The 25,999-nt window shown below is 39.8% G+C and overlaps 2 protein-coding genes across 3 annotated transcripts in view; one reads left to right on the forward strand and one right to left on the reverse strand.

The window, feature by feature from the left end:
- Positions 1-2,429: 2,429 nt before the first annotated feature.
- On the reverse strand, positions 2,430-19,408 carry LOC132439556 (ATPase PAAT-like). Its single transcript, XM_060033908.1, has 6 exons — positions 19,112-19,408; positions 18,133-18,336; positions 17,239-17,311; positions 14,197-14,403; positions 8,655-9,109; positions 2,430-3,664 (listed from the first exon to the last, which is right to left on the reverse strand). The coding sequence occupies exons 1-6, from the start codon at positions 19,273-19,275 to the stop codon at positions 3,430-3,432; spliced, it is 1,338 nt and encodes a 445-aa protein (XP_059889891.1). The 5' UTR covers positions 19,276-19,408; the 3' UTR covers positions 2,430-3,429.
- A 135-nt stretch (positions 19,409-19,543) lies between these two features.
- The window catches only part of C16H10orf120 (chromosome 16 C10orf120 homolog), a 47,543-nt gene continuing 41,087 nt past the window's right edge, over positions 19,544-25,999 (forward strand). Inside the window, exon 1 of one of the 2 annotated variants that reach the window (XR_011246752.1) lies at positions 19,544-19,678. The gene's annotated coding sequence lies outside the window, so the exon portion shown is untranslated. The remainder of the gene's footprint in view (positions 19,679-25,999) is intronic. The other variant, XM_060033911.1, reaches the window with a different exon arrangement.

Here is a 25,999-nt window from a genome sequence, read left to right on the forward strand (position 1 = left end):
TGATACAATTTCAATTTTCTTAAATTTACAGTGGCTTGATTTGTGACCCAAGATGTGATCTATCCTGGAGAATGTTCCGTGCACACTTGAGAAGAAAGTGTAATCTGCTGTTTTTGGATGGAATGTCCTATAAATATCAATTAAATCTATCTGGTCTATTGTGTCATTTAAAGCTTCTGTTTCCTTATTTATTTTCATTTTGAATTATCTGTCCATTGGTGTAAGTGAGGTGTTAAAGTCCCCCACTATTATTGTGTTACTGTCGATTTCCTCTTTTATAGCTGTTAGTAGTTGCCTTATGTATTGAGGTGCTCCTATGTTGGGTGCATATATATTTATAATTGTTATATCTTCTTCTTGGATTGATCCCTTGATCATTATGTAGTGTCCTTCCTTGTCTCTTTTTATTTTAAAGTCTATTTTATCTGATATGAGTATTGCTACTCCAGCTTTCTTTTGATTTCCATTTCCATGGAATATCTTTTTCCATCCCCTCACTTTCAGTCTGTATGTGTCCCTAGGTCTGAAGTGGGTCTCTTGTAGACAGCATATAGATGGGTCTTGTTTTTGTATCCATTCAGCAAGTCTGTGTCTTTTGGTTGGAGCATTTAATCCATTCACGTTTAAGGTAATTATCGATATGTGTGTTCCTAAGACATTTTCTTAATTGTTTTGGGTTTGTTTTTGCAGGTCCTTTTTTTCTCTTGTGTTTCCCACTTACAGAATTTCCTTTAGCATTTGTTGTAGAGCTGGTTTGGTTGTGCTGAATTCTCTTAGCTTTTGCTTTTGCTTGTATGTAAAGCTTTTGATTTCTCCATCGAATCTAAATGAGATCCTTGCCAGTTAGAGTAATCTTGGCTGCAATTTCTTCCCTTTCATCACTTTAAACATGTCATGCCACTCCCTTTCGGCTTGTAGAAGTTCTGCTGAGAAATCAGCTGTTAACCTTATGGGAGTTCGCTTGTATGTTTTGTTGTTTTTCCCTTGCTGCTTTCAATAATTTTTCTTTGTCTTTAATTTTTGCCAATTTGATTACTATGTGTCTCAGTGCGTTTTCCTTGGGTTTATCCTGTATGGGACTCTCTGCTCTTCCTGGACTTGGGTGGCTATTTCCTTTCCCATGTTAGGGAAGTTTTCGACTATAATCTCTTCAAATATTTTCTCGGGTCCTTTCTCTCTCTCCTTCTGGGACCTCTATAATGTGCATGTTGTTGCATTTAATGTTGTCCCAGAGGTCTCTTAGGCTGTCTTCATTTCTTTTCATTCTTTTTCCTTTCTTCTGTTCCACAGCAGTGAATTCCACCATTCTGTCTTCCGGGTCACTTATCCGTTCTTCTGCCTCAGTTATTCTGCTATTTATTCCTTCTAGTGTAGTTTTCATTTCAGTTATTGTATTGTTCATCTGTTTGTTTATTCTTTAATTCTTCTAGGTCTTTGTTAAACACTTCTTGCATCTTTTCGATCTTTGCCTCCATTCTTTTTCTGAGGTCCTGGATCATCTTCACTATCATTATTCTGAATTCTTTTTCTGGAAGGTTGCCTATCTCCACTTCATTTAGTTGTTTTTCTGGGGTTTTATCTTGTTCCTTCATCTGGTACATAGCCCTCTGCCTTTTCATCTTGTCTTTCTGTGAAAGTGGTTTTCGTTCCACAGGCTGCAGAATTGTAGTTCTTCTTGCTTCTGCTGTCTGCCCTCTGGTGGATGAGGCTATCTAAGAGGCTAGTGCAAGTTTCCTGATGGGAGGGACTGGTGGTGGGTAGAGCTGACTGTTTAAGCTAATGGATTTTAACTGGACCACCATACTGCACATTAATAATGGCAAGCAGGTGAGGAAAAGTATTCAAATTCTAATATAGGTATCATTTTTAAAATTAATTCATGTGGACTCAGAAATTTAGGCTTAGGGGAATTTTGCTATCTTGCAAATCCAAAGTCTTAGCTTACATTAGTCTGAACTGAAGACTTTGTCTCTTTAGAGAGATTTTGGCTTCTACAAACTGGAAAATTTAATTGAAGAATATTTTGTATCATCTCTTTTCAATATTGTACCTTTATACATCTTTTTGACATGACCACATTACTGTTTCAGATGTAATCAGGATGAGACTTGTAAGCTGACTCATGTATCTGGAAGGAGGCATTTTGTAAATCAACAGACTACAACCACCAGAAGCTGTAAAACTTAACTAAAGGGTTCAGCTTGCAGTGAGACAGATTTCTCCTGAACAACAAAGGAAATACTATCTTACAGCTATGTATGTTGTGAATGTCCCATAAATTAGAAAAGACTAGAAAAATATGCAAATTTTCAAGTGGCTATAGTGACAGTATGTTCTATATACTGTGTCACCTTTGTAGTATGATACAAATTAACAAAGAGTATACAAATTAGCCCTCATTTTAAAGAACTGACCAAAATATCAATTGTGAAACACCCTTTTTCATAAAAATACAGCATTTTAAGCAAAGATTAGTTGAAAATTAAAAACCTCTATTTACTTAGACAAGTAGTTTCCAGAGTGGATACATTTATTTTTTAAATGCAAATACATCACCCTTCAACACATATACAATAGTTATAATTTCCAAAAATTAAGTCTGCCTGAGAGAATTGCAATCTCCTTGATCCATATGCCTAACCCTTCAAAGCAGAACCTCAGAATTTCACACTTTAAACATATAGAAGAAGGTTCTGGAAAGAGGAACGTGTATCATCTCAGAAAGGGAAATAGTTCCTTATATTTTCTGGGTTGACTGAGATAAAACAAGATGACTTCTCTCATTTTACATCAAACATTAAATCTAAAATAATATTCCTAACAGGGAATAGGCTAGTTGTGATTTTTACTTCCCTATGTACTGCTATACTGTACTGAAACAAATAATATTAACCTCAGTGTAAACTCATTTTACACATGCCAAACACTGCACCTTGTTCATTAACTGAGATAAACAATACAAAATGTAAACTAGTGATTTGAATTAAAGGTCTTAAGTATCCAATTTTCCAAAAACAATTGATTAGAAAAAGAAAAATTATCAAATACTCTAAGCATTATTTTTCAGACGCCTAAGACTATAAAGTCTTTGTATAAATAAAAAATGTACTTCTATGAAACACATACAATACGAACTAATGAACTGCTTTAGAAATCCTTAAAATCTTAAACAGTTAATCCAGAAGTATACATAAATTTCACTGAGAGTGAAAAATATTGCAAACAAAAATAACTTATGATCCTATCATGTTAACTCAGTGTACAGTACTGGATTCACGAGTGCAGTAAAAATGAACAGTGAGGTCACGTTAAGTAAGTGGTAATATTTCAAAGGACATTAAATACCTGCTTTTCATAAACTTTTTTGGGGGGTTCGGCTTTGTAATAAATACATAATAAATATCTGTAGTACTTTGAACATGTTCAGTGCTATCTTTCTCCATTTGAAAGTCTTTCTCCAGAGTCATAATGTCTTAGAGGCATGCCAGAGGGTGGGGAGTTGGGACTTTGCAGCAAGTCCACTAACAAAGCAATCTTATTATCTATGTGCTCCTGGAGTTTATATATTCGCTGATCAATGTAGTCCATAAGTTTCTTTTCGATCAGTTCCATATTTTTAGAAAGAATCTTTTCCAAGTAGGAACAAATGGATTGCTCTTCCATTCTAAAAATAAATTAAAAAAATAATAATAGAACAATTTTCCCTAATATTATAACAAAAACAACCAAACTATAGTACAATAAGCAGCCAACACACATTGCTAAAATTTGTCTCCACAACTATACTCTGTCCCCTTACAACATATTTCCAGGTTCTAAAATACATATGCAACAGGCAACCACAATCCTGAATGCCCAAAGGATTCTTACTTCTTAAATTCTTTAAACATTTAAGCATAAATTGAAATGAGAATATAAATATGAAGATGATAGAATTTCTACCCTCAAAGAACAGGTCTTTAGATAGAAAGGGTCTTTCTGGTTTTGAGCCTCAAATCAAAAGCGATCTTACTGACTTTTTTTAAGGTCTCCATGTTTGTCTTCCAAGTGCTTCCCCAAGCAACCCTACAATTTAAACAGTTTTCTCTTTTTTCATCCAAACAACCTTACTAAAGCAGTGGAAGGACAAGGACAGTGAACTTCAGAGTGTGGTCCACAAAACCCTGGGGTCTCCACGACTTTTTCCAGGGGTTCCATGAGGTCAAAAGTATTTTTATAATAATAATATTATTTGAACATGAATCGTACAATGAATTATCCAGAGGCTATACCATGTATAATGTCCTTACTGTGATAACTAATAGCATGTATGGTTGTATATTCTGTTTCCTAGAATTCCTTAAGGTAGTAGGTTTACGGTACAGATAAATGTTTTTTTCAGAGGTAACTCAATTTGTTCTCAGTATTTCTACTGTGGTCTTATACTAGCTATGTATGTTTATACATGCTATAATGCAACATATGAGAATACAATCCAAAGCTAATAAAGTTTTACATAAATTTAAAACAATACCGAACTTCCCTGGTGGCGCAGTGTTTAAGAATCTGCCTGCCAATGTAGGGGACAGAGGTTCAATCCCTGGTCTGGGAAGAGCCCACATGACATGGAGCAACTAAGCCTGTGAGCCACAACTACTGAAGCCTGCGTGATCTAGGGCCCGCGTGCCACAACTATCGAGCCCACGTGCTGCAACTACTGCAGCCCACGCACCTAGAGCCCATGCTCTGCAACAAGAGGTCACCACAGTGAGAAGCTCGCGCACCGCAACGAAGAGGAGCCCCCACTCACCGCAACTAGAGAAAGCTGGCGCACAGCAACAGAGACCCAATGCAACCAAATAAATAAATAAAACTATACAATTCTCACTAAACTTTTTAAAAAGAAAATATGGTATTTTTTCATAAAAATGTTTATGTTACTAGGTAATGAGCTTATTGTTATTTCTAAGCTAATAAATATTTTTATATAGCCTACATAAATAAAAGTTCTTTGGAATGCTCAATTATTTTTAAGAGGGTAAAGACCAAAAAGTTTGAGAACCACTACTCTAGAATATATGAGGAGCTTTTTATTTTTCTCTTTATTTTCAAATAATTATAGATTCACAGGGGTTGTAAAGATACTATAATTCCCCAATGGTCCCAATCGTTACATCTTACCTAACTATGGTATAATATTAAAACCAGGAATTTGATGTTAGTACAGTGTGTGTGTATGACATTTTATCACATGTACACACATTCATGTAAACATCACGTTCTTGACAGAATCAAGTTCTGTCTCGATTGTAAAAACCACAATCAAGAGACAGAACTATTCCTTAACTACAAAGATCTCCCTCCTGCTACCCTTTTATTGTCACATCCACTCTCCAGTCTCCTCTATCCTTAACACTTGGTAATCACTAATACAGTCTTCATCTCTATTATTTTGAGAATGTTACACAAACAGAATCATATAGTATGTGACCTCTTGAGATTCTCTTTTGTCAATCAGCATAATGCCTTTGATAGACAACCAAGGTGTTGCATGTATCAACAGGTCCTTCCTTTTTATTGCTGATAGCACCCCATGATATAGATATACCAGGGTTAATTTAACCACTCATCTATTTTAAGACATACTGGTAGTTTTTGGCTTTTACAAATAAAGCTTCTATGAAGAACTGTGTACTGGTTTTTATGTGGAAAGAAGTTTTCATTTCTCTGGGATAAATGCTCAGGAGTATGACTGCTGAGTCACATGGTAACTATATGTTTAGCCATTAGAAACTGCCAAACTTATTTAGAGTGGCTGTACCACTGCAAATCGCCACGAGCAACGTATGAGAGCTCCAGTTTCTCCACAGCCTCATTGGTATTTGGTTTTGTTACCATTTTTAAATTTAGAGTGGCTATACCACTTCAAATCGCCACGAGCAATGTACGAGAGATCCAGTTTCTCCACATCCTCATTGGTATTTGGTTTTGTTATCATTTTTAAATTTAGAGTGGCTGTACCACTTTAAATCGCCACGAGCAATGTACGAGAGATCCAGTTTCTCCACATCCTCATTGGTATTTGGTTTTGTTACCATTTCTAAACTTTTTATTTTAGCCATTCTGTGTAGTGGTTTCTTGTGGTTTTCATGTGTGTTTCATGTGTGTAATAGCCATGAGGTCAACAGCACTTCTATTCATGTGCTTATTTGCTTTTTGTACATTCTCTCTGGTATAATATCTCTTTATGTCTTTTGCCCATGTTCTAATTGGATTTTTTTAATGTTGAGTTTTGAGAGTTCTTTCTATATTTTCGATATAAGTCAATTTGTTGGATATGTATTTGCAAATATTTTCCCTCACTCTGTAATTTGTATTTTATTCCTCTTAACAGAGAAGAGCAAAAGTTTTACATTTTCATGGCATCTAATATATCAAAGTTTTGATTACCCTGCTTTTGGTGTCATATCTGAGAAGTCTTGTCTTGTCTTAGGTCTCCAAAGATTGTCCCCTATGTATTATTAGAAAAATTTTATAGCTTTATGTTTTACATTTAAGTCTATGATCCATTTTGAGTTAATTTTTGTATAAGGTATGAGGTTTGGGTCATGGTTCACTTTTTGCCCTTCGGATAACCAATTGCTCCATCACCGTGGGTTAAAAAGACTATTCTTCCTTTATTGAATTGCTGTTGCACTTTTGTCAAAAATCAGTTGAGCATATTTTTGTGGGTCTATTTCTGAGCCCTCCATTATGTTCCATTGACCTATGTGTCTGTCCCTCTGCCATCACTACATCATCTTGAATACTCTAACTACATAAGACTCGACACTGGGAAGAGTGAGTCCTCCCACTTCATTCTTCTTTTTCAAAGTTGTTTTAGCTATTCTACCTCTTTTGTTTTTCATATAATTTTGAAAATGATCCTGCTTATGTCTGCCAAATATTGTGGTGGGATTTCAATATGCATAATATTAAGCCTGCATATCAATAGGGAGAATTGACAACTTTACTATGTTAGAAATTGAATTGGTAATTTAACAGTTTCCAGGAAAGAAATAACCAGGCCCAGCTGCTTTCCTTAGAGACTTCTACCAAACATCTTAAGAAGAGATAACACCGATTTTACACAATCTCTTCTAAGATGTAGAACTCATCTTATGAGGCCAGTATCACCCTCGTGAAAACCGGACAAAGACAGTACAAGAAAAATACAGACCAGTATCTCTAATGAATCAGATGCAAGAATACTCAACAAAATATTAGCAGATCAGATCCAGCATTGTGTAAAAAAGAATTACAGCCCACAACCAAGTGGGATTTATTCTAGGTATACAAGGCAGGTTCAGTTTTTGAAATTAATGTAATTCACCATATGAACAGACTACAGAAGAAAATTCATGATCATATGAATGGCCATAGGAAAAGTATTTGACAAAATCCTATACCCCTCTATGATGAAAGAAACTCGCAGGTAACTAGGAACCAAGGAACACTAAGCCTCACAGTCCCTGAGCAATCTGACTTCTTTCCACCTTTTACAGTCTTTGTATGTTTGCTGGATTATGTCCAGGGATTTTTATTGGTAAAAAGGGGGATCTGAGAGAAATGGGGACATTCCACCTCAGCTGGACACAGGAGCAGTTTTTAAATCTGTTTAGGTTTTTTGTTCTTTCCTTTGGGTTTTATTGTTCGTTTGCTTTGTTTTGCTATATCACAAGTTAACATTGATTAGACTATCAACAACTAAAGACTGGAACGTCCCTGGTGGTCCAGTGGTTAAGACTCCGCGCTTCCAGTGCAGGGGCACGGGTTCAATCCCTGGTCGGGAGACTAAGAACTAAGATCCCGCATGCCATGCAGCACGGCCAAAACAAAAAAACAAAAAAAAAACAATTAAAGACTATTGTTATCTTTCCTTATCCTTCCCAAATAAGAACCACTTGTTCAATAACGTCAACTCCTCAAATTGAATGCTACTGGAGACATTAAGAAAGTTTCAACCAATACAACTCCCTCATTTTACATGGGAAAAATGTCTAAACCAAAAGATTTAAACACTAAGGTAAAATAGTTAAGCTAGAACTATGATTAGCGTCCTGAATTCCAATCCAGCGCAAAATTTGGACACATTACATCTATATAAAGGATGGGGAACATACTAAACACTTAGCCACCCCTCAATCAAAGCAGGACTGGAAAAAATTGGAATTATGAGATCAGGGGATAAGGGCCTGTACACTAGAAATAATTCAGAGCTGAAAAACGTTTGGATGACTCCGAAATTAGCCTAGGTCACACACGATCTACAGAGGAAATGTTACAATGGCTCACTTCATATAATCAGGCAAAAAATGTACATATCATGGTCACCACAGCTCCTCTCCATTCATGCAGACAACTCTCTACTCTGACCCTATCTGCTGCTTGTACCCCTTCCATCAGATGCCTGAGAAGTGCTCGGCGCCTCCAGTTTGACCCACTTCTTTCAAAGCAATCCATCCTACTCTGCTGAGTATTTCCTTCCTATAGTGTGTTAATGGTGACATGTACAAGCTCCTACAATCCTCTCTGGAAACATTTTCAGGCAGTAGTTTTTGAAACAAACCTGCTTTCCTCCACCTGCCTCCCGCCTCCCGCCCCCAATCGAAACCACACTTGTCTTAGACACTCACGTAACACCAACAACGCCTTCGCCGGGCTTGGTGATGCTTTCCTGCCACTTGGTGTTGGGTCCCACACGGAGATGGTTCACTTGACTACACAGATTCTGCAGGACAGGCAGCAACTCAGAGTTAGGTATATGTGAGCTGTCGCTTGCTTTCTTTGGTAGCAAAGAAGATACTGCATTCTTAAGATCATTCTCAGGAAGAGAATGGTTTTGTGGCACAATTTTACGCTCTTGGAGGCTTGTCATATTTCCTCCACCAGCTGGCTGCGCACTTTTATCAATGTAAGCTTTTAAGTCTTCAGCCACGTTTCCAGATGTCAATCCAGTCCTGGAAGGGAAAGATGTGGGGGATGACTTGTCGAAGGCCCCTGAAGCAGATGATGATTGCAGTCCGATCATGTGCTTGAATCCAGTGCTTCCCAAAACTGACTGAAGCTGCTGTCCGATGGGAATACAATTCTAAGCAAGGTAAATAAGAAAATGTTATTATTAACATGAATGATAATGACAGGTAACCTCTGGAGTAACTCAGAGTCAGGCAACCTGCCTACTTTTATTTGATCCCCAGAACTTTCACATGGAGTAGGCTATAGCTACTGTCCCAATATCAAGTTAGGAAACCAAGACTAAAGTTAACTTGGCCAAGGTAACACAACTAGTCAGTGGCAGAAGCAGGACTGGAACCCAGGCCACCGAACTCCAGAGTCAGGACTTCTAATCATTTCAGTAGTTTTGCTAAGGAAAATATTCAAACAAATACAAGCATACTTAGTAAAATTGCACGGGCTTATTTTAATGTTTCCTTAATTTACGGTAATAAAATCTAGTACTCTCAATTCAGTCACAGTAATTGATAACTTTCATAGAATTAAAAATCATCTGCCTTGGACAGGAATAAAGATGCAGACGTAGAGAATGAGCTTGAGGACACAGGGAGGGGGAAGGGTAAGCTAGGACGAAGTGAGAGTGGCATCGACATATATATACTACCAAATGTAAACAGATGGCACAGGGAGATCAGCTCGGTGCTTTGTGACCACCTAGATGGGTGGGATAGGGAGGGTGGGAGGGAGACGAAACAGGGAGGAGATATGGGTATATATGTATATGTATAGCTGATTCACACTGTTATAAAGCAGAAACTAATACACCATTGTAAAGCAATTATACTCCAATAAAGATGTTAAAAGAAAAAGAAATACACAGGAAACAAAAATCATCTGCCCACTGTCACATATGGTGATTCAACCTAAGAATATGCAATTTATTTTCATTGGAGTACAGACCAGATAGTTACATATTTAAAGTATGATGTTATATGAGTACTTCTGTGACATTTTCAATGACTAAAACGACCTACCTTTTGGCTAAGTCTGCCTTAATAATTTGGAGGGTAATGATTATGTTTTGTGGCCTCAACTCAACCGGCTATGCTATATTATTTCCTGAGAAAACTCTGGCTCACCTTTGAGAGCAGGTTACACTGTCTCCTACACAGGGCCATGCTCTTGCTATGCTCTTCAATTTTTCCACAAGAGAAAAGCAGAACTACCTCTAGCCTATCTGTGAAGTTATACACCTCCATCTTAACTTCTAAACACAGAACTCTACTAGGGATTCTTATAGGGGATATCATCTCATACTTAATGTTGCTCAGTATCTAGTTAGAGAGACTGAGAAAAATATTATACAAGATTAGCTGAAAACACTCAGTCCATATATTTTCTGAATATTCTAAAAAATGATTCTTGGATAAAGCCAGCCCCAAACTCATTCATTCAACAAATATTTACCAGAAATCTACTCTGTGTTACGTACTGTTTCAGGGACTGGAAATAAGACAGTGAACAAGATAAATACAAATTTGCACACATACCCTCAGATTTCTGAAAAAAATAAGTATCTGTGAACATCTTGTAGGATTTCTGAAAGGTCTGTCTTTAACTTTTTTAATTATCACAAAATCCAAAAAGTATCACCTTGAAGAAGCTAGAAAAAATGATGTTTTTATCTTTTCAGATGAAAAAGGTAAACAGTGAAAATCTTGAATAACTGAATATATTTTCTTTGAGAAAATGGGGCACAGCTTTCCCTCAGATAACATTAAATGACAACTATGCCAGGCACTTTGACTCAGAATTCCTACTCAATTATTCTAAATTGCTAAAGCAAAAACAAATGAAAGTCAGCACATGTGAACTTCAAATACAAGGAAAGAAGAAATCACTTTAAGAAACTTTCCAGGAAACAAGGAACCACAAGGCAAAGGTGAAGCAGGGAGTCTAGAAAGCTGCTCCCCAGGTCCTTTCTTTCCTCATCAGGACAGGCCCTGCCCCAATTAACATATGAAGGTTCCAAACAGTGTGGGTTTACACCCCTTCCATAGAAGGAGAGGTTCTGGTCATGAAACATCCCTACTTTATACTCAACAGATAGTTACAGAGCTTATATGACACTTTCCAGGAAGACATTCCATGGATTCCTTGTTTGTGGACAAAAGCAATCCTAGAGAACCAGGTATATCCTGTGAGAATCATTCATAAATATAGCCTCCCCACGAGAAAGAAGACTTTTATTAGCATGTTTAAAAGACGATTTAACAGGATCACCTTCTTTCTTCCCCAGGGGGTTTCCCAAATGTCCCCATAGATAATGATTTAGCACGTGTGTTGGGGGGTTACAACACACGTGCTGTTGGTTGGAGGACTTGTGTTTCTATATGATAGAAAATGCGACAAGGACACACACCAAGCTTGGGAATAGGATGAGAGTTGGGAGAGCCGTCTTACAACATACCTTATGTACTTGTGAATGGACGGAAATTCATAGCAAAGAAAATGTATTATTTTGGGAATGAAACAAAAAACCCTAAAAACATGGGCAAAAAACCCCACAAACTACTATTCACGTCATTTCTTTTCCAAAGTCAAGGTTTTAAAACATAAAAATCAGTCCATGAACTGATTTTACTTAATTCATTAACCCTCTCTAATGTTTCCAAAATTTTCCACACACAAAAAATTTCTTCTGTTTTTAAATGTTTAATCTCTATGTCCACTGGATCCTTCCCCTCAAACATCTGTTTTTAAAATATGCTATGCATAAGACTCATCTGGCATTGCCTTTATAAGATAGGTGAGTCCTGGATCACAACCTCAGTGTTGCAGGTCACTGGTGAGGGCCAGGATTCTGTACTTTATAAACATTCCAAGGGATTCTGATACCGGCAGGTTCCTTATCTCTATCATTCTTGAAACAACCCACTTTACCCTGGCTACCTCCACATTCTAACTACCCATTTACCATCTAATCCCTCAAAATCTGGTTTCCATCTCATCACTATTCAAACTGACCCCCTGAAGATCTCCAAGGAGTATTTAGTTGATAATCCAAAGGGCATATATATTATGTAAAATTTACTCGGAGCCATAAACTAGACAGACAGGTCATCTTTGCACAAAGCTTATATCTTAATGAGATACACAGAACAACACATAAACAAAAACAGGCAAGAAAGCGCTGATGAAAATACATGATACAGATGTGGAGGAAAAGGCTAATATTTTAATCAGGGTGGTGAGGGAAGGTGTCATTCAAGATGGAACGTTTAAGATGAGGTTGAAATAACAAGAAAAAGGCAGACTTGCTAAGACCAGGAAGAGAGGATTCTGGCCAAAGAGAATGGTTAAGAGGGCAAAGGTCCTGAGGTGGGAGCACGTCTGGATGTTTGTGGAATACCCACATCAGAATGTCTAGAGCAAGGCATCTAAGGAGATGCAGCAGGAGATGAGGCTGAGGAGGTAACGAGGGCCCAGGTCTCAGGTGAGAGCGTAAGGAACCTGGATTAGTTCTGAGTGTCAAGGGAAGCAGTCAGGGGGCTTGACACAGGGGACGTCGAGTCTGATGAGGCCATGCTGGCTGCACTGTGGAGAGGGAGCGTGGTGCAGGAGGACCAGCTAGGAGCCTCCTGAGGTATGGAGGTGAGATGCTAGTGCCAGAGCAAGGAGAGTGCGGACGCTGTTCATTTCACAGCTCTCCTTTCCATGCTTTGCAAGATCATGAGCAACTCTCCTGCTCTCCTGTGTCTGCCTGCCGATCCAATGATCCTCGTCCTAAATTAATATCGGCAAATCTCACAAAAGTTATGTAAGCTTTTAAACTCATACTATTGGTTTTAACTTTCATCCTATGATCTTACCAGTATTATCGTTTAGATTGTAAACACGAAGAAATTTATCCTCAAAAAGAGGAAGTGATGCCAAATAACAGAACTAAGAGCTTTGAATTCAGGTCTCCTGACATCAGATCTCTTGCGACTCTTAAGCACTGCCGTGACCTGCTCTTCTGGCTCCCTTTTCCTCTCCCCGTATTCTTAGCAAACGCATCTACTCTCCCAGGGTCTTCCTTCCTGGCTCCGGTCTCTCCCCTCACCCGCTTCCCCATCATCTACTAGGCATGCTCCTCCCAAACCTCCCTCCACTCCACCAGCCCCACCTGTGTTTCCATAGCCTCACATCATCACCCCAGGGCATGTGTTATTCACATCTAAAACGCAACACTCCCAAATTACACTCCTTTCCCCCAAGTCGTTTCCCTCCTTGGGTTCCATGTATATTATGGTAACACCATTTTCAAAACTTCAGTTTCACGTTTGATTCTGTTTTTCTCCCACAGAACCCATCTTAAGTTAGTTGTCAAGTCCCAATGGCCCCACTGCTGTAGCCTCTCACAATCCAGCATCAGGTTACTCCTTCCAAGTTTAGACTCTCATTAACTGTCCTCTGGATGATGGAAATAACAGAGCTGCTTTCCTTCTCGTAGCCTCACTTTCTGTTGACGCATCTTTCCTACTGACTCATCTTACACATAATAGCGGATTAAATTTATTAAAACAGAGCTAGAAAACACCCACAAACTCTATAACATCATTCAAAATCCTCTAAGATCCAGCCCCAGTCTACCTGAAACTTCCCCTCTCACTTATTCACTCCAGAGAAATGAACTTCTATTCATTTCCTAGCTACATCCTATTCCTCTAGCACTGAAGATTTAATCCATACTGTTCTCTACCTCTTAAGTTGCACCCCTCCAAGTTTACTTGTCTAATCCCACCCTTCCTCTTTAAAGGCCTAGATAATACGCTACTTCCCTTCATAAGCCTTTCCTAGCATTCCTCATCATTCCCCACTTAGATGCCCTGACTCCCCTAACAAGACTACAGAGATCCTTAACGACAGGTTATCGACTAATTCATCTTTGAATCTTCTAAAGTAACCAAAACTGTGGTATTCACTAAGAAGGGGCTAAATAAATACTTGCTGAATGAATAAATGAGTGAATTCATGGAAAATTGTGAAGTCTGTAGTAGAAATATTTTTTTGCAAGAGAGTAGGTCTACATGTTATTTTTAGAAAAGTTAGTAAAGCTAACAGTTTAATCAATAACAAAAGTTGAAATAAAAAGATTTATGTTTCTACATGTCCTTATAAGAAGACATCATTTAAAGAATTTTAACAGTATCTGGAAAGAAATCCATTTCTACTTACCTGTTGCTGGAAAATAACCATATTCATCAGTTGCTGAGCTCCAGATGACAACTTTGACCCCATGGACTCCGTGATAGTTTGGACCCTCTCCAGGTCTATTCTTGATCCTAGAGCAGGAGAGCCTGCTGAAGAATTTGCTGGAAGTGGCCTCACGTGTACCACAACTTTACTGATGAATACACACTGCTTTTCACCAAAGGAGAGCAGCTATTATAATACAAAAGTTCAGGAAAATTAATAATGATAATAAAAACAATCATTATCTAAGGTCACTTCTTGTTAATACTGCAGTAAGACTGAAGCATTCAAGAATCTAAAAATTAACTCCAAGTACCTTTTAAAGGTTTCTCTAGAACAGTCATAGACCAAAAAAAGACTCAAGAAAACAATATAAATGCAAAAAGTCCTTTTTAAATAAAAGATTATGTATAAATAATGTTTTACTTAGTTTAGGGAATTAAAGATAAACTATACCAATCTGAGATCGTAACATACTGAAACTTGCTATAGTATTATTTAATACAAAATCAGACTGTCCAGTGTCACATGCAAAGTGTTTGTGAAATACTAAATATAAATAAGTCAGGATTTTAGAATTTAGAACTGTAGGGAATATCAATACAACCTAAGAGAGCTCAATAGTTTACACATAAAAAGAGGAGTTCAGGGTGGTTTTTTTAACTTGCAAAAGACACCCAATTAGCAAAGTTGAGCTCTGAGCTTGTTTCTTCTGGCTTCTATCCCAGTAGCTTTTCCAATGTTTTATGCTTCTTCACGTTGTCCATGCTTCTAGACCAAAAGACATTTCATGTGTGGTGTAGGACAACAAAGCAGCAAAGTGGAACACACACAGCATTTAGAATCAGAGAGACCTGTGTTCAGTGATGGCTCTGCCTGCGTGACCACGGGCAAATGCCAAACTTGAGTCAGGAGTAAAATGAGTTCACATGGTTGTTATGAGGATTATGTGTTAAAATTTCCAGTATATATCATTGAGTAAGTGCTCAAACATATGCATCAGTAACTATTACTTTTAACTTACGTATACTATTGGCCCAGAAGAAGCCTTCATACAAACCCAAGGATTTCCCTAAATGAAACACTCTTTCACTCCCTGGCACTTCCACAGCACAGTTTCAAATACCATTCACCTTCAGAGACACAACAAACCCATATATCACACAAAGACACAGGCGAACACAGACCCATGATCTAAAAACTCAGTGTGGCACCAAAGATGTGACTGTCATCAACAAATAAGTAAATGCCTCATGAAATGTAAACACCCACATTCCAACCTCCATATTATCCCTGTTCTGCTTTTTAACCCCCAAGCCCTTCTCACTAGCAAATGTAGTACCTATTTTGCACACTGAGTCAACCTATTATGTTGACTATAATATTTGTGATGTGAGGCCTTCATTCCAATTTATTTCATAACTACCAATTCCTGAATGCCAAGTACAGTATCTGGCATCAACAGGCACTCCAGTATTTGTTGGATGAATGCATTGCCTTATTTAAATGACTTTAGAAGCTATTAGTATATACACCTAAAACAACATCTTGGGATAATCAGTTGTGTGCTCTTCTGTAAGTAATAATCAGCACAGAATTTGAGAAATTAAAAATAATCAATCCAAGAATTTTCTTCAGTTCCCTAATATTACCCATAAGGTAGGTCAAAAAAGGTGAAGGAACTTGCCCAAGGTTATTGTGTTAGTCAGCAAGAGCGCTCATTTAACAGTCAGGGCTTATGCAGAAAAGAGTGGATATATGTATATGTATAACTGATTCACTTTGCTATACACCTGAAACTAACACAACACTGTAAATCAACTCTACTCCAATAAAAATTAAAAAAAAAATAGGGCTTTCGATTTCCAGCTCAGTACCATTTCCTTAGATCTGATGACCTTAGTAAAGTTCACCTTAATAATATTTTTCAGGCTGAAGACACCAATCCAAACTCCTTTAACTTTGTGGTACCCATGTCTGAATCCTCCCTGATTGTGTTCTACCCTTCTAGATTTGGGGACCAAAACTGCTTGTGGTTTTCTTGGCACCTAAGTTTTATATAAAGATAAAAAATGTTTTTAACTCAGTTTTTTAAGGCTCAAAAGTACTATACTGCTGTACTAACAACAGTACATGACATGACTAGGAAATGGAGCAGGACCCTATGGTCCTTGCCCCCCTTGTCCTCAGCCTGCCTTTGGTCTGCGGAAAAACTTTAGCCAAAGAATAAGTTTAATCAGACAAGTGAGAAACTGCAGAAACAAAGGAAAACAGTCAAAGGAGACCAAATAATAATAGTTTAGTCATTAAGCATAGTCAAGGACCTTTAGTTCCTCCTCAAGGGCTATAGATCATATTCTGAGCCACATCCTGCGAGCTGTCTTATAGATACTGGAACCCTCACTAGGTGGAGGAAGTTAACTACATGATGACCAGACTGTAGCCACGACAGAAGTTCCCACAATCCCGAGAACTGGCCTCAAGGAAAAGGGAATAAACCAACCCTGGAACTGAAGAACAATCAAGATGATGCTGGTCAGGCCACCACATGACCAATTTCAAGATGACTGTCAGAGGTGGCTGTGCTGTTTCTGCATTCAGCCCCCTCCCTCTGTCTATAAAAGCTCTTGCCCCATGATGGTCAGTGGGAGGAGTCGGCCTTCAGACAGGAGTCCAGCACCCTCAACGCCCCACCCCTGCTGTTGCCGGCATCCAAAACAAAGCAAACTTTCTTGTCCACCAACCGTGCCTCTTTATTGGTTTTTGAGTGGCGAGCAGCTGGACACCACTTTTGGTTACAACCATAGCTAATAAATGGTCAAGTTTTAACAGAAGAATGTTGACAATTTTTTAGAAAAGAAATTCTTTTTACATGTTTACTGAGTATTTCTGAACTAAAACCAGGGACCAAGTTGGACTAACTACATTACCAAACCTACAGAAAATAAGTATATATAATAGGAAGACAACTGTAGTTTTTAAATTAGCTTAGGAATGACTAAATGACATTTAGGAATGACTTACCTTTATTTTACAAGCATGTGTGGAAGACTCCAATTTTAGATATTTTTTGTACAAAATAATCTTTTCATGTTCACTAAAAATAAAAAGGAATTAACTTATAAAAAATTTCACACACTATCACTTTTCATAGTTACATTTTAAAATAAAGGTTTCCAGGACAATATTTAAATCCTGAGATTCAGATTTCCTGGTGAGGCATAAACAGCTGGGAGTTCCTACTGAAGTGCACTGGCTACAAAGACAACATCTGCCACTTACTAGCTGTATAAGAAAATGAAATTAGGTATCAAATGTATACTTACGTAGCACAGAGCACACTGTAAAGCTCAATAACGTACCCATTATGTCCAACATGCACGGTATATAAAACACTTCGTATTTTGATTCATATTAAGGAGAGATTAGGTCAGAATCTTTGTAAGAAATCAGAAAAAAAACTCAAGAAGTATAAAAATAGGTTAAATAAGTATACTGGTATGGCACAGTGTTGGGTCACGCACTATGTGTAAAGAGTTTCCTACAGGAAAATGTTCAAAGTTCCAGACTGATAGACAACTTAATTTTTGGAAAACAGATCGCTGTGAGTTAAAGAAAACAGATAAGAAACACTTACCAGAACTTCATCTGATCAGTCTTCCACTAACTAGCTATGATCTTTTACCAACTACTCTCTCTTCCACTAGCTCTCAATTTCCACGTTTATAGAAACAACTAGGCTGATCTAGACTGTCTTTAAGATCCCTAAAGGTCTAAACTTTTATGTCTGCTGGTATGTTTTTATCTTCTCTCCCCTAGTATCTGGCACCAAGGTCAGAGAATCAATAAATTTCACAAAAGCTCAAGAAAATAAAACACTACTTCAGAAGAACACTTCCACACGCATACGTCACAAACCTGTTATCCAGAACATTACAAACATTCTTGCCCCTACTGGTTCCACAGTACTCCTCTCCTGAGTATACTTCCATATTTCTTGCTGAACTTAAAATGCCAATAGAAACGATTTCTTCACCTCCAGGAGGGTCACATCGCAGGTAAAGGAAGCAGGGGTTTTCATCTTGGCTGTTCACGTTCCTTTTCAAAATCACCAGATCCTGGCTGAAAAGAAAAGGAAGAATATTATACAGTTCTCTGAACACCGTCATTAAACCACTTAATGGGCCACAGGGGTTGACATGTTATCCTATTCATTTACATTTGCATTTGGAGACCAAGCGCCTTGCAAAGCACTGACGAAATGCTCAATACAGAATTCCCAAGGAAATGATGCTTTAGAGGTGTGGGCTCTCCACTCTTTTCCCCTGACTTCTGTAATACATTCTAAGCGACTTCCTAGAATTGCCTGTCCAGTTAATGAAATATATGTACTGGGCAGCTAGTGTAAATTAAAAAACAGTTCAGAAGTGGGGGTGGGACGGGGTGCAGAATGGAATAAAGGACCAAAGTGTTCCATTTTCAAAACTAAGCTGAGGAAGATTTTCGACATCTGGATTTTTTTTTAATGCCTATTTTGGTCGACAGGAGGTTTTTGTTTCGGGATAGAAAGGCGGTTCTGATCCCCACAGGGGGCCTCAGGAGCCGACGTGACGGACACAAGGGGGAAGGGGGTGAAACGCCGAGTCTTCAGGTCACCTGCCCCCCGTCCCCTGCGCCCGACGCTCACGCCGGAGTCGCCTCCTCTTTCCCGCGGGCCCGCCCCCACCCTCCCGCCACCCGGGACCTGCCCCCTCGCCCTCGCCGCCCGCACAGACCCGTCACCGGCTCGGCTCCGGGTCCAGACCCTCTCCCCTCACGGCCCCCGCCTCCCCTCCAGGCTCCCCCAGGAGCGTGGCTGGCACCGAGCACAACCCCAGTCCCCGCCGGCCCGGCGCACCCGGTGGCAGGCGACGCCAGCAGCTCCTCCCAGTCGGCGTCCCGGGCGCCGAGATCAGACCGGGTGAGATGGAGACTCTGGGCCAGGGCTCCACACGCGGCATCCCAGGAAGAGGCCAGCGGTGGGCGGCGGGTCAGTGGCGGGTGTACAGTCTCGGTCTCCATCTGGCCACCTACACGCCAGGCCAGCTCTGGAACCTCTCTTACAGCTCTTTAATTTCCGCCAGACTGAGGGACTGTAAAGGAACAGAACGACTTCCGCCTCGTTCGGCTGCGAACCCCAGAGCCGCAGCTTCTCGCCGGGGTGGGGAGACACCAGCTACTGTAAACCCGCATGCGCGCGCCGGCCGGTTTGGGCGGAGGGTTCAAAATCTTCGGTGTGAGGGGAGAGCTGGAGTCCGGCGCATGCGTACTGACAGCCTGGTCCAGCTGCTGGGCTGTGCGCAGGCGCGATGCGGTGCGCGTGGGAACCCAGTGGTGGTTTGACGTTGGCCCCGGAGATGTCGTGTGAATGCCGGTCTCTGGACCTACCCGCAGGGTTGGTCCGGTGAGGAGAGTACGTCGTGAGGTAGGTGTGATGTCGTGGCTCTCGAGACGTGAAGGACCTCGTCCCCACCCTCGCTGTCTGTGTCGCGGACGCGGAGCCTTTCCGCGGACTGCGGTGGGGTGCGGGGGGCTGGGGACGCGGCGGCCGGGCGGTGGAGTCGGCTTTTCAGAAAGTCCTCAGCCCGCTCCGCACACGCGCTCTCTCCTCCGAGGGTGTCAGGTGGGTGCCGGTCGTTCGGCTTTAGCTGAGGAGGAGGTTGGGACGGTGTCGCCCTTGGTGTGGGGCCGGGGCGAGTGGCGTCTGAGGAAGGTCTGTGGCCCTGGCCGCCCTCGTGTCCCCCGGGCCGTGTGGAAGGTGGAGAAAGGCCTGGGCCCGAAGGGGGGTGGGGTCTGCTCTCCCGGCCCCGGGAAAAGCGAGCAGGACGGCGGCCTCGGGTCTGCGGTGGAGCAGAATGCGAGCTGGACCTGAAAGACCCTGAAGCGTTGGGTCCGGGGAAGTGGGAGCGGGTGGCTCTTTCCAGATGCCCCCGGGATAGGAAGGCCTATGATGCCTTTCTCCCCCTTTCAACCGCACCTTGTGAAGAAGTGCATAGTAGAGTAAAATACACTTGTAATGTCAGCATTCTGCAAATTTGACCTGTCACTTCTGTAGTTCTGGTGGTGTTCTGTGTAGGAAATAGACATCGAACTCTGCTACGGCAATTCCCTGGCCGTCCAGTGGTTAGAACTCGGTGCTTTCACTGCGGTGGCCTGGGTTCCATCCCGGGCCGGGGCACTAAGATCCCAGAAGCCGTGTGGCATGGCCAAAAAAAGAAAAAAAAGAAAGAAAGAAAGAAAGAAAAAGAAATCTTTCCTCACGTTAATTTTGTCTTAGTACTTCCTACTATGGGTTTTCTGGGCAAAGTAATATTTATTTTCTTTTTCTTAAGTTTTCATCTGAGTTGTTATGTTGGGATATTTACCTAATGAGAATGCAGTGCTCTTTTGCCTTCTTTGTACGTACTTGTGGAGTGGTGCTAGAAAAATTATTAATGTATTTTTCTATAAGTGATTATCCAGAGTGTTTGTTAGATGGACTTAGGAAGATTGAAAGAGAAACCTACCACAGATTTGATAGGTACAGAATTTATAAAGTTAAAAGTCCTTAACTGTAAATGTTCTGGTTTCAATGATTGCAAAGATGATTCCCCCAGACTTAATGGTAAGCAGTGTATTTGTCATGTATGTCCTGCCTCTTGTGGTCGTAAGGTAACTTTGATCCATGTTAGACTGTTTGCACAGTCCGAAGGAAAACTGGCTCTTCTTCAGAAATACCAATCTGCAATTTATGCGCAGGATCAGTATTAACAACTGGATGTTGGCTTCCTTAAATAAAGCTGAAAGACCATAGGTCAGAAAACTAAAGACTTCTGTGGTCCCCCCTCTTTTATTCCCATATATCCAATAAATCACTGTCTTGATTTCCCCCCTCCTTTTTTTTTTTTTTAAGGAAAACTTTCCTCTTTTTCTCCATCTCTGCCTTTTCTGTTTTCCAGCACTGACTTTCAGCTGAAAAGTTCCAGGATTTTCTTTATTGGTCTTTTAGCCTTTTTTTTTTTGGCCGCACCATACGGCTTGCAGGACCTTAGTTCCCTGACCATGGCTCGAACCCGGGCACCGGCGGTGAAAGCGGGGAGTCCTAATCACGGGACTGCCAGGAAATTCCCTAACCTTCATTTTAATTACCTCCATTTCATCCTCTGCATTGCCCTCTGATCCTTCTGGTGTTTGCTGCGCCAGACTGAGTCACATCACTCATTAGCATGGCATACAAAGCCTTTGGTACTCTTACTCCTGCCTGCCTCCCATTCTCCTCCACCTTTGCACATGCTTTTCCCTCTATCTGCAATGCTTTTCCTTTTGGATAGCAGGGAAAATTCTGTTCATATTCAAAAGCAAGTACAGACCTCCACCATGCTACAGAATTAATCACTAATTCCTCTGAACTACACTTTTTAGGTACTATAATTCTCTTGTGGTTTGGGACTTTATAAAATAATTCTCACATTTGTGTTTACTACCATGTGTATACTTATGGAAATTAGGAAGTATTTTACACCTGGCAGAGGGTTTTTGTATGGAATTGATAGGGATAACAATAGAAGCCCTTCCTTGTTGGCCCAACACCCCCGTGTCACTTTATGCCCATTGTTTCCACTGACTCCTTACTGGACTATGGGACGTTGGGGTTTGGGGGAAGGATATGGTCCTAGACTGAACCAGGAGGATCCATTCCTAGTTGTAGCCAGGCGTTTGGCAGCATGCTTGGTGTTGCCACGGCAAAGCTAGCACCTGCGATACAGGGGAATGTCATGCCCATGAAGAACCTGGGAGCTTGGAAGTAGGCCTCTGTAACTTCCCTTGGTTCTTTGCTGTTGCAGAATTCTTGGGCTGGCTGTATACAAGTTGAGGACTGGATGTCCTCGTGAGAGTAAGCAAGCAGGAGGCGTGACTATGGCATGCAGACCCTTCTGATTCCTAAGGGCTGCTTATCCTCAGCTATGTCCACAGATACTCTGTTTATCTCTGCTCTGCAAGTAGTCTCACTACTCTCTAGTTTCACTACCTTCTGTGTACTGTGTGTATACATTCCGTGTATATATTTCATGGGGGCCATCAACCCAAACTGGGAAAGATAGTCCCATCTTTATTTTTGTTAACCTCCTACTGAAATGTAACAGTTTAATGATTAGTAAAACTAGCCACAGTAGAATTAGTAGACTTAGAAACACCTATCGCCTTGTCACTAAAATAAATGACATTTTCACATCACAGTATTCTTAGAGCTGTCTCAAAATTTTATCAAAACCTCAAACTTATAGTTATTAGACTACCACTGTAAATTTTTATTTTTATAAGTCAGCTTCATTAAGGTATAGTCAACATAAAGAGTCACAAATTTTAGTGTATAATTCTTTGCCTTTTGACAAATACATATAGTTATATAATGAACTCTACAGTGCCATGATTTGTGTGTGGTAGTTATTAGACCCGTCAGTATTCTGGGCATTGAATCTAATTGTAAAGAAGCACATATACTACCATATTATACATTTGGTTTTTAAAATATTTTGTGATGATTTCAATTTGCTTGATTTCATTTGTAATCCTATGTATTTTATGTTAAATACTTAAATGTATTATCCTGAAAGGGTCCATAGGATTCACCAGACGAAGTTTCTCCATGACACAGAAAGATTAAGAGCTTCTATCACTGTCCATCTTCCCACCACTATCTTAGGGCATGGTAGAATATAGGCACCTTTTAAGCCTTTAAGGTCTAGTTGGCTAGTCACTGACGAGGTCAGAAAGTGGCAATATGGTGACAAGTTTGCAGTTTGTTCTCCTTGATTTATTTTAGCCTCATTGCATTTTATAAAACAGTTAGGAGAGGAAGGGATTGGATAGGAATTGAGAGAGGTCACATGGTATGATTTGCCTCAGTAGAAAACTCCCAGACAGAACCCGCTGATGAATGTAACAAATGGACTTAGAAAAAACTCCACAAATCTAATTTTTAAAAATATATCTTTAGAGCATTGAAGAAAAATATTGAAAGCAATGACTGACACAAAAGGCATGTAACAGAGTTTGGAAGAAGATAATCCTGAAAAATCTGATATCTCCTAACCCTTTAGTTGTTAGATACTTGTTATGTAGCCTTAGAGAATAATATTGTGGCAGTTCACCAAATACAGGTGAACTCCCTTGTGCCACCCCCTGCCACAATTCATTTGTGTGAAGGATGTACTGTCTACGCCAGGCTCCATTACCTCCTGACATGCTTCTGTGACCAAAGTGAAGGAGTCTAACCTGGAAATGCTGGGAACAGATAACTTCATAATATCTTTATGGTTTACATTTAATTTCTTTTTAGTAAAATTTTTTAGAATTTCAGTTAAAGTATATTCTTATTTCTTCATTTGCTTTAGAAGGTCATATTTACGTTACCTCTGATGTATTTTTCAGTAAATATGCAATTATGGAAAAAATTTCTTTGACTCTTGTATCCTTTTCTGGTGACGTTTCTTTTACTTTTTTATTTTAAAAGTTTTTATATTATCCACTTTGGGACTTGAGACAGCTGGTTTATTTATTTTTTCATATGTATATGAAGCTGGTTTTTTATTTTTTTAGTCTTTATTGGAGTATATTTGCTTTACAATGTTGTGTTAGTTTCTGCTGTACAGCAAAGTGAATCAGTTATACGTATACATACTGACATATCCCCTCTTAGATTTCCTTCCCATTTAGGTCATCACAGAGCATTGAGTAGAGTTCCCTGTGCTATACAGTAGGTTCTCATTATTTATCTATTTTATACATAGTAGTGTATATATGAGACAGCTGGTTTAAAATCACAACAAAAGAACAGGTTGAATAGAAATTAAAGGAGGAGGTGTAGCAATTTGAGAAGATATATCTGGTGCTAGATAGGGATTAGCAAACTTTGTAAAGGGTCAGATAATCTTTTAAGCTTTGTGGGCCACTTTCTGTTGACACTACGCAATTCTGCTGTTGTAGCATGAAAGCAAAAATAGACAACTTCTAAACAAATGAGTATCACTGTGTTCCAAAATCTTTATGGACACTGACATTTGAATTTCATGTAATTTCCATGTCATGAAATATTATTTTGAATTTTAGCTCAACCATTCTTAGCTCATGGACCATACTAAACAGTGGGCTTGTACTTACAAATGGACTTTGTACTAAAAAGAATTTTTACTATTCTGTACTGTTAACTTTGTACTATTACAATTTGTACCATTAAAGAGAAATTAAGAAAACAATTCCACTGTCCTTGTGTCTTGGCATCCTTGCACCTTTCCACATAGGCCATGCGAGCAAAGGCTATTCTGAGTTTTGGCGGAATGCTTTGTATTCCTCCTAGATCAAGAGACGATGAGAGGCTTGTAAGGAATCGTTATGGGACCTTCTGTCACTTCCTTCTCTCCTCTGGGAGGTTGTCGTGAGACAGTTCCTCATTGTCTCTGGATTCTGATGAGTTCTGAGGCTTTCTGCCTTGCCCCCTCCCCGCCCCTTTCCCCCCTCCAAAATAAAACTTCAGAATATAAAACCACTTAGCTACAGGCTAGAACTGACTCCTCAGCATCGAAATACTCCACAACTTGCACTGCAGGCATTCAGCCTCTCTTGCTTTGGTCTCATCCTTTTTGGAGTGTGGAACAGGGATTTGGCACATCTTTCATTGTCTCTGTAAATAATAAACTGTGTGAATCTAGAAGTGGATTGTTTTATCTTTACCAGCAGAATCAGTCGGGTCTCACCCTGTCTTATGAGTGTGTGACAGTGCCCTGCTACTCACCTTCATCCAGGTCAGTCCTTTGACTCTTAAGAATTTGCATTTTGGGGGAAGAGCGGAGAAGGTTTAATCAGCTCATTTATGATCTTGACAAACAGAACTGCAAAGCAAGAATGTCTTATCAATTCCATGAGTAATTAATTACTCAGTGCCTACTCTGTGCTGGGTATTGAGATACCCCAGTGGAGGGCTTTAGTTATAGTACTCTCTATAAACCTTCTGTGAACGAGTGGGGTAAAGGGAACACTCCCTTTTTGGGAATTGCTGATAATAAACCAGTCATACAGCTGTGGTATTCTCACATACATCTGTATATGGCTGGAATTGATATGTATCCCTGGAGGCCAGCAGGAAACTTATTCATCAGATGGTGTGAGAGACCAGAATTATAAGACTGCTGGCCCTCAGAGCTGCCAAGCCATTTGCCATGATGGAGGCGTTAAGAAGCCTTGTCCCTTTGCCCCTTTTCATTTTACCATGTTTGACAAATGAATTTGACTGAGGCTGAGGGAAAAAAAAATTTAACCAGGGTTTCAAATGAAATCAGTTAAGTTCTCCTTTCAAAAGGCCACAGCCAGAAATTTTAAAATTAAATTATCCACTGCTGGACATAATATGGAGAAACATTTGCTGTTATATACACTCTTAAGTGGAAGATTATGTTAGTACCACATTTCTTCAGAGCAGTTCGACACTATATAAATATGTGGAACTTGACCTGGTAATTCTAGTTCTAAGAATTTATGAAATAATCAGATATATGCATAAACTTGTGTATCAAAGTGTTAATTATGGCATATGCTTATTATTGTAAAATATTAAAGAGAACACACGTTTGTAAACCCATACAACCCATACAAAGGATTACTCCAAAGTTAATTCTTTTTTTTTTTTTTTTTTTTTTTTTTTGCAGTACACGGGCCTCTCACTGCTGTGGCCTGTCCCGCTGCGGAGCACAGGCTCCGGACGCGCAGGTTC

Source organism: Delphinus delphis, chromosome 16 (assembly GCF_949987515.2).
Source record: "Delphinus delphis chromosome 16, mDelDel1.2, whole genome shotgun sequence".
NCBI classification, from domain to species: domain Eukaryota; kingdom Metazoa; phylum Chordata; class Mammalia; order Artiodactyla; family Delphinidae; genus Delphinus; species Delphinus delphis.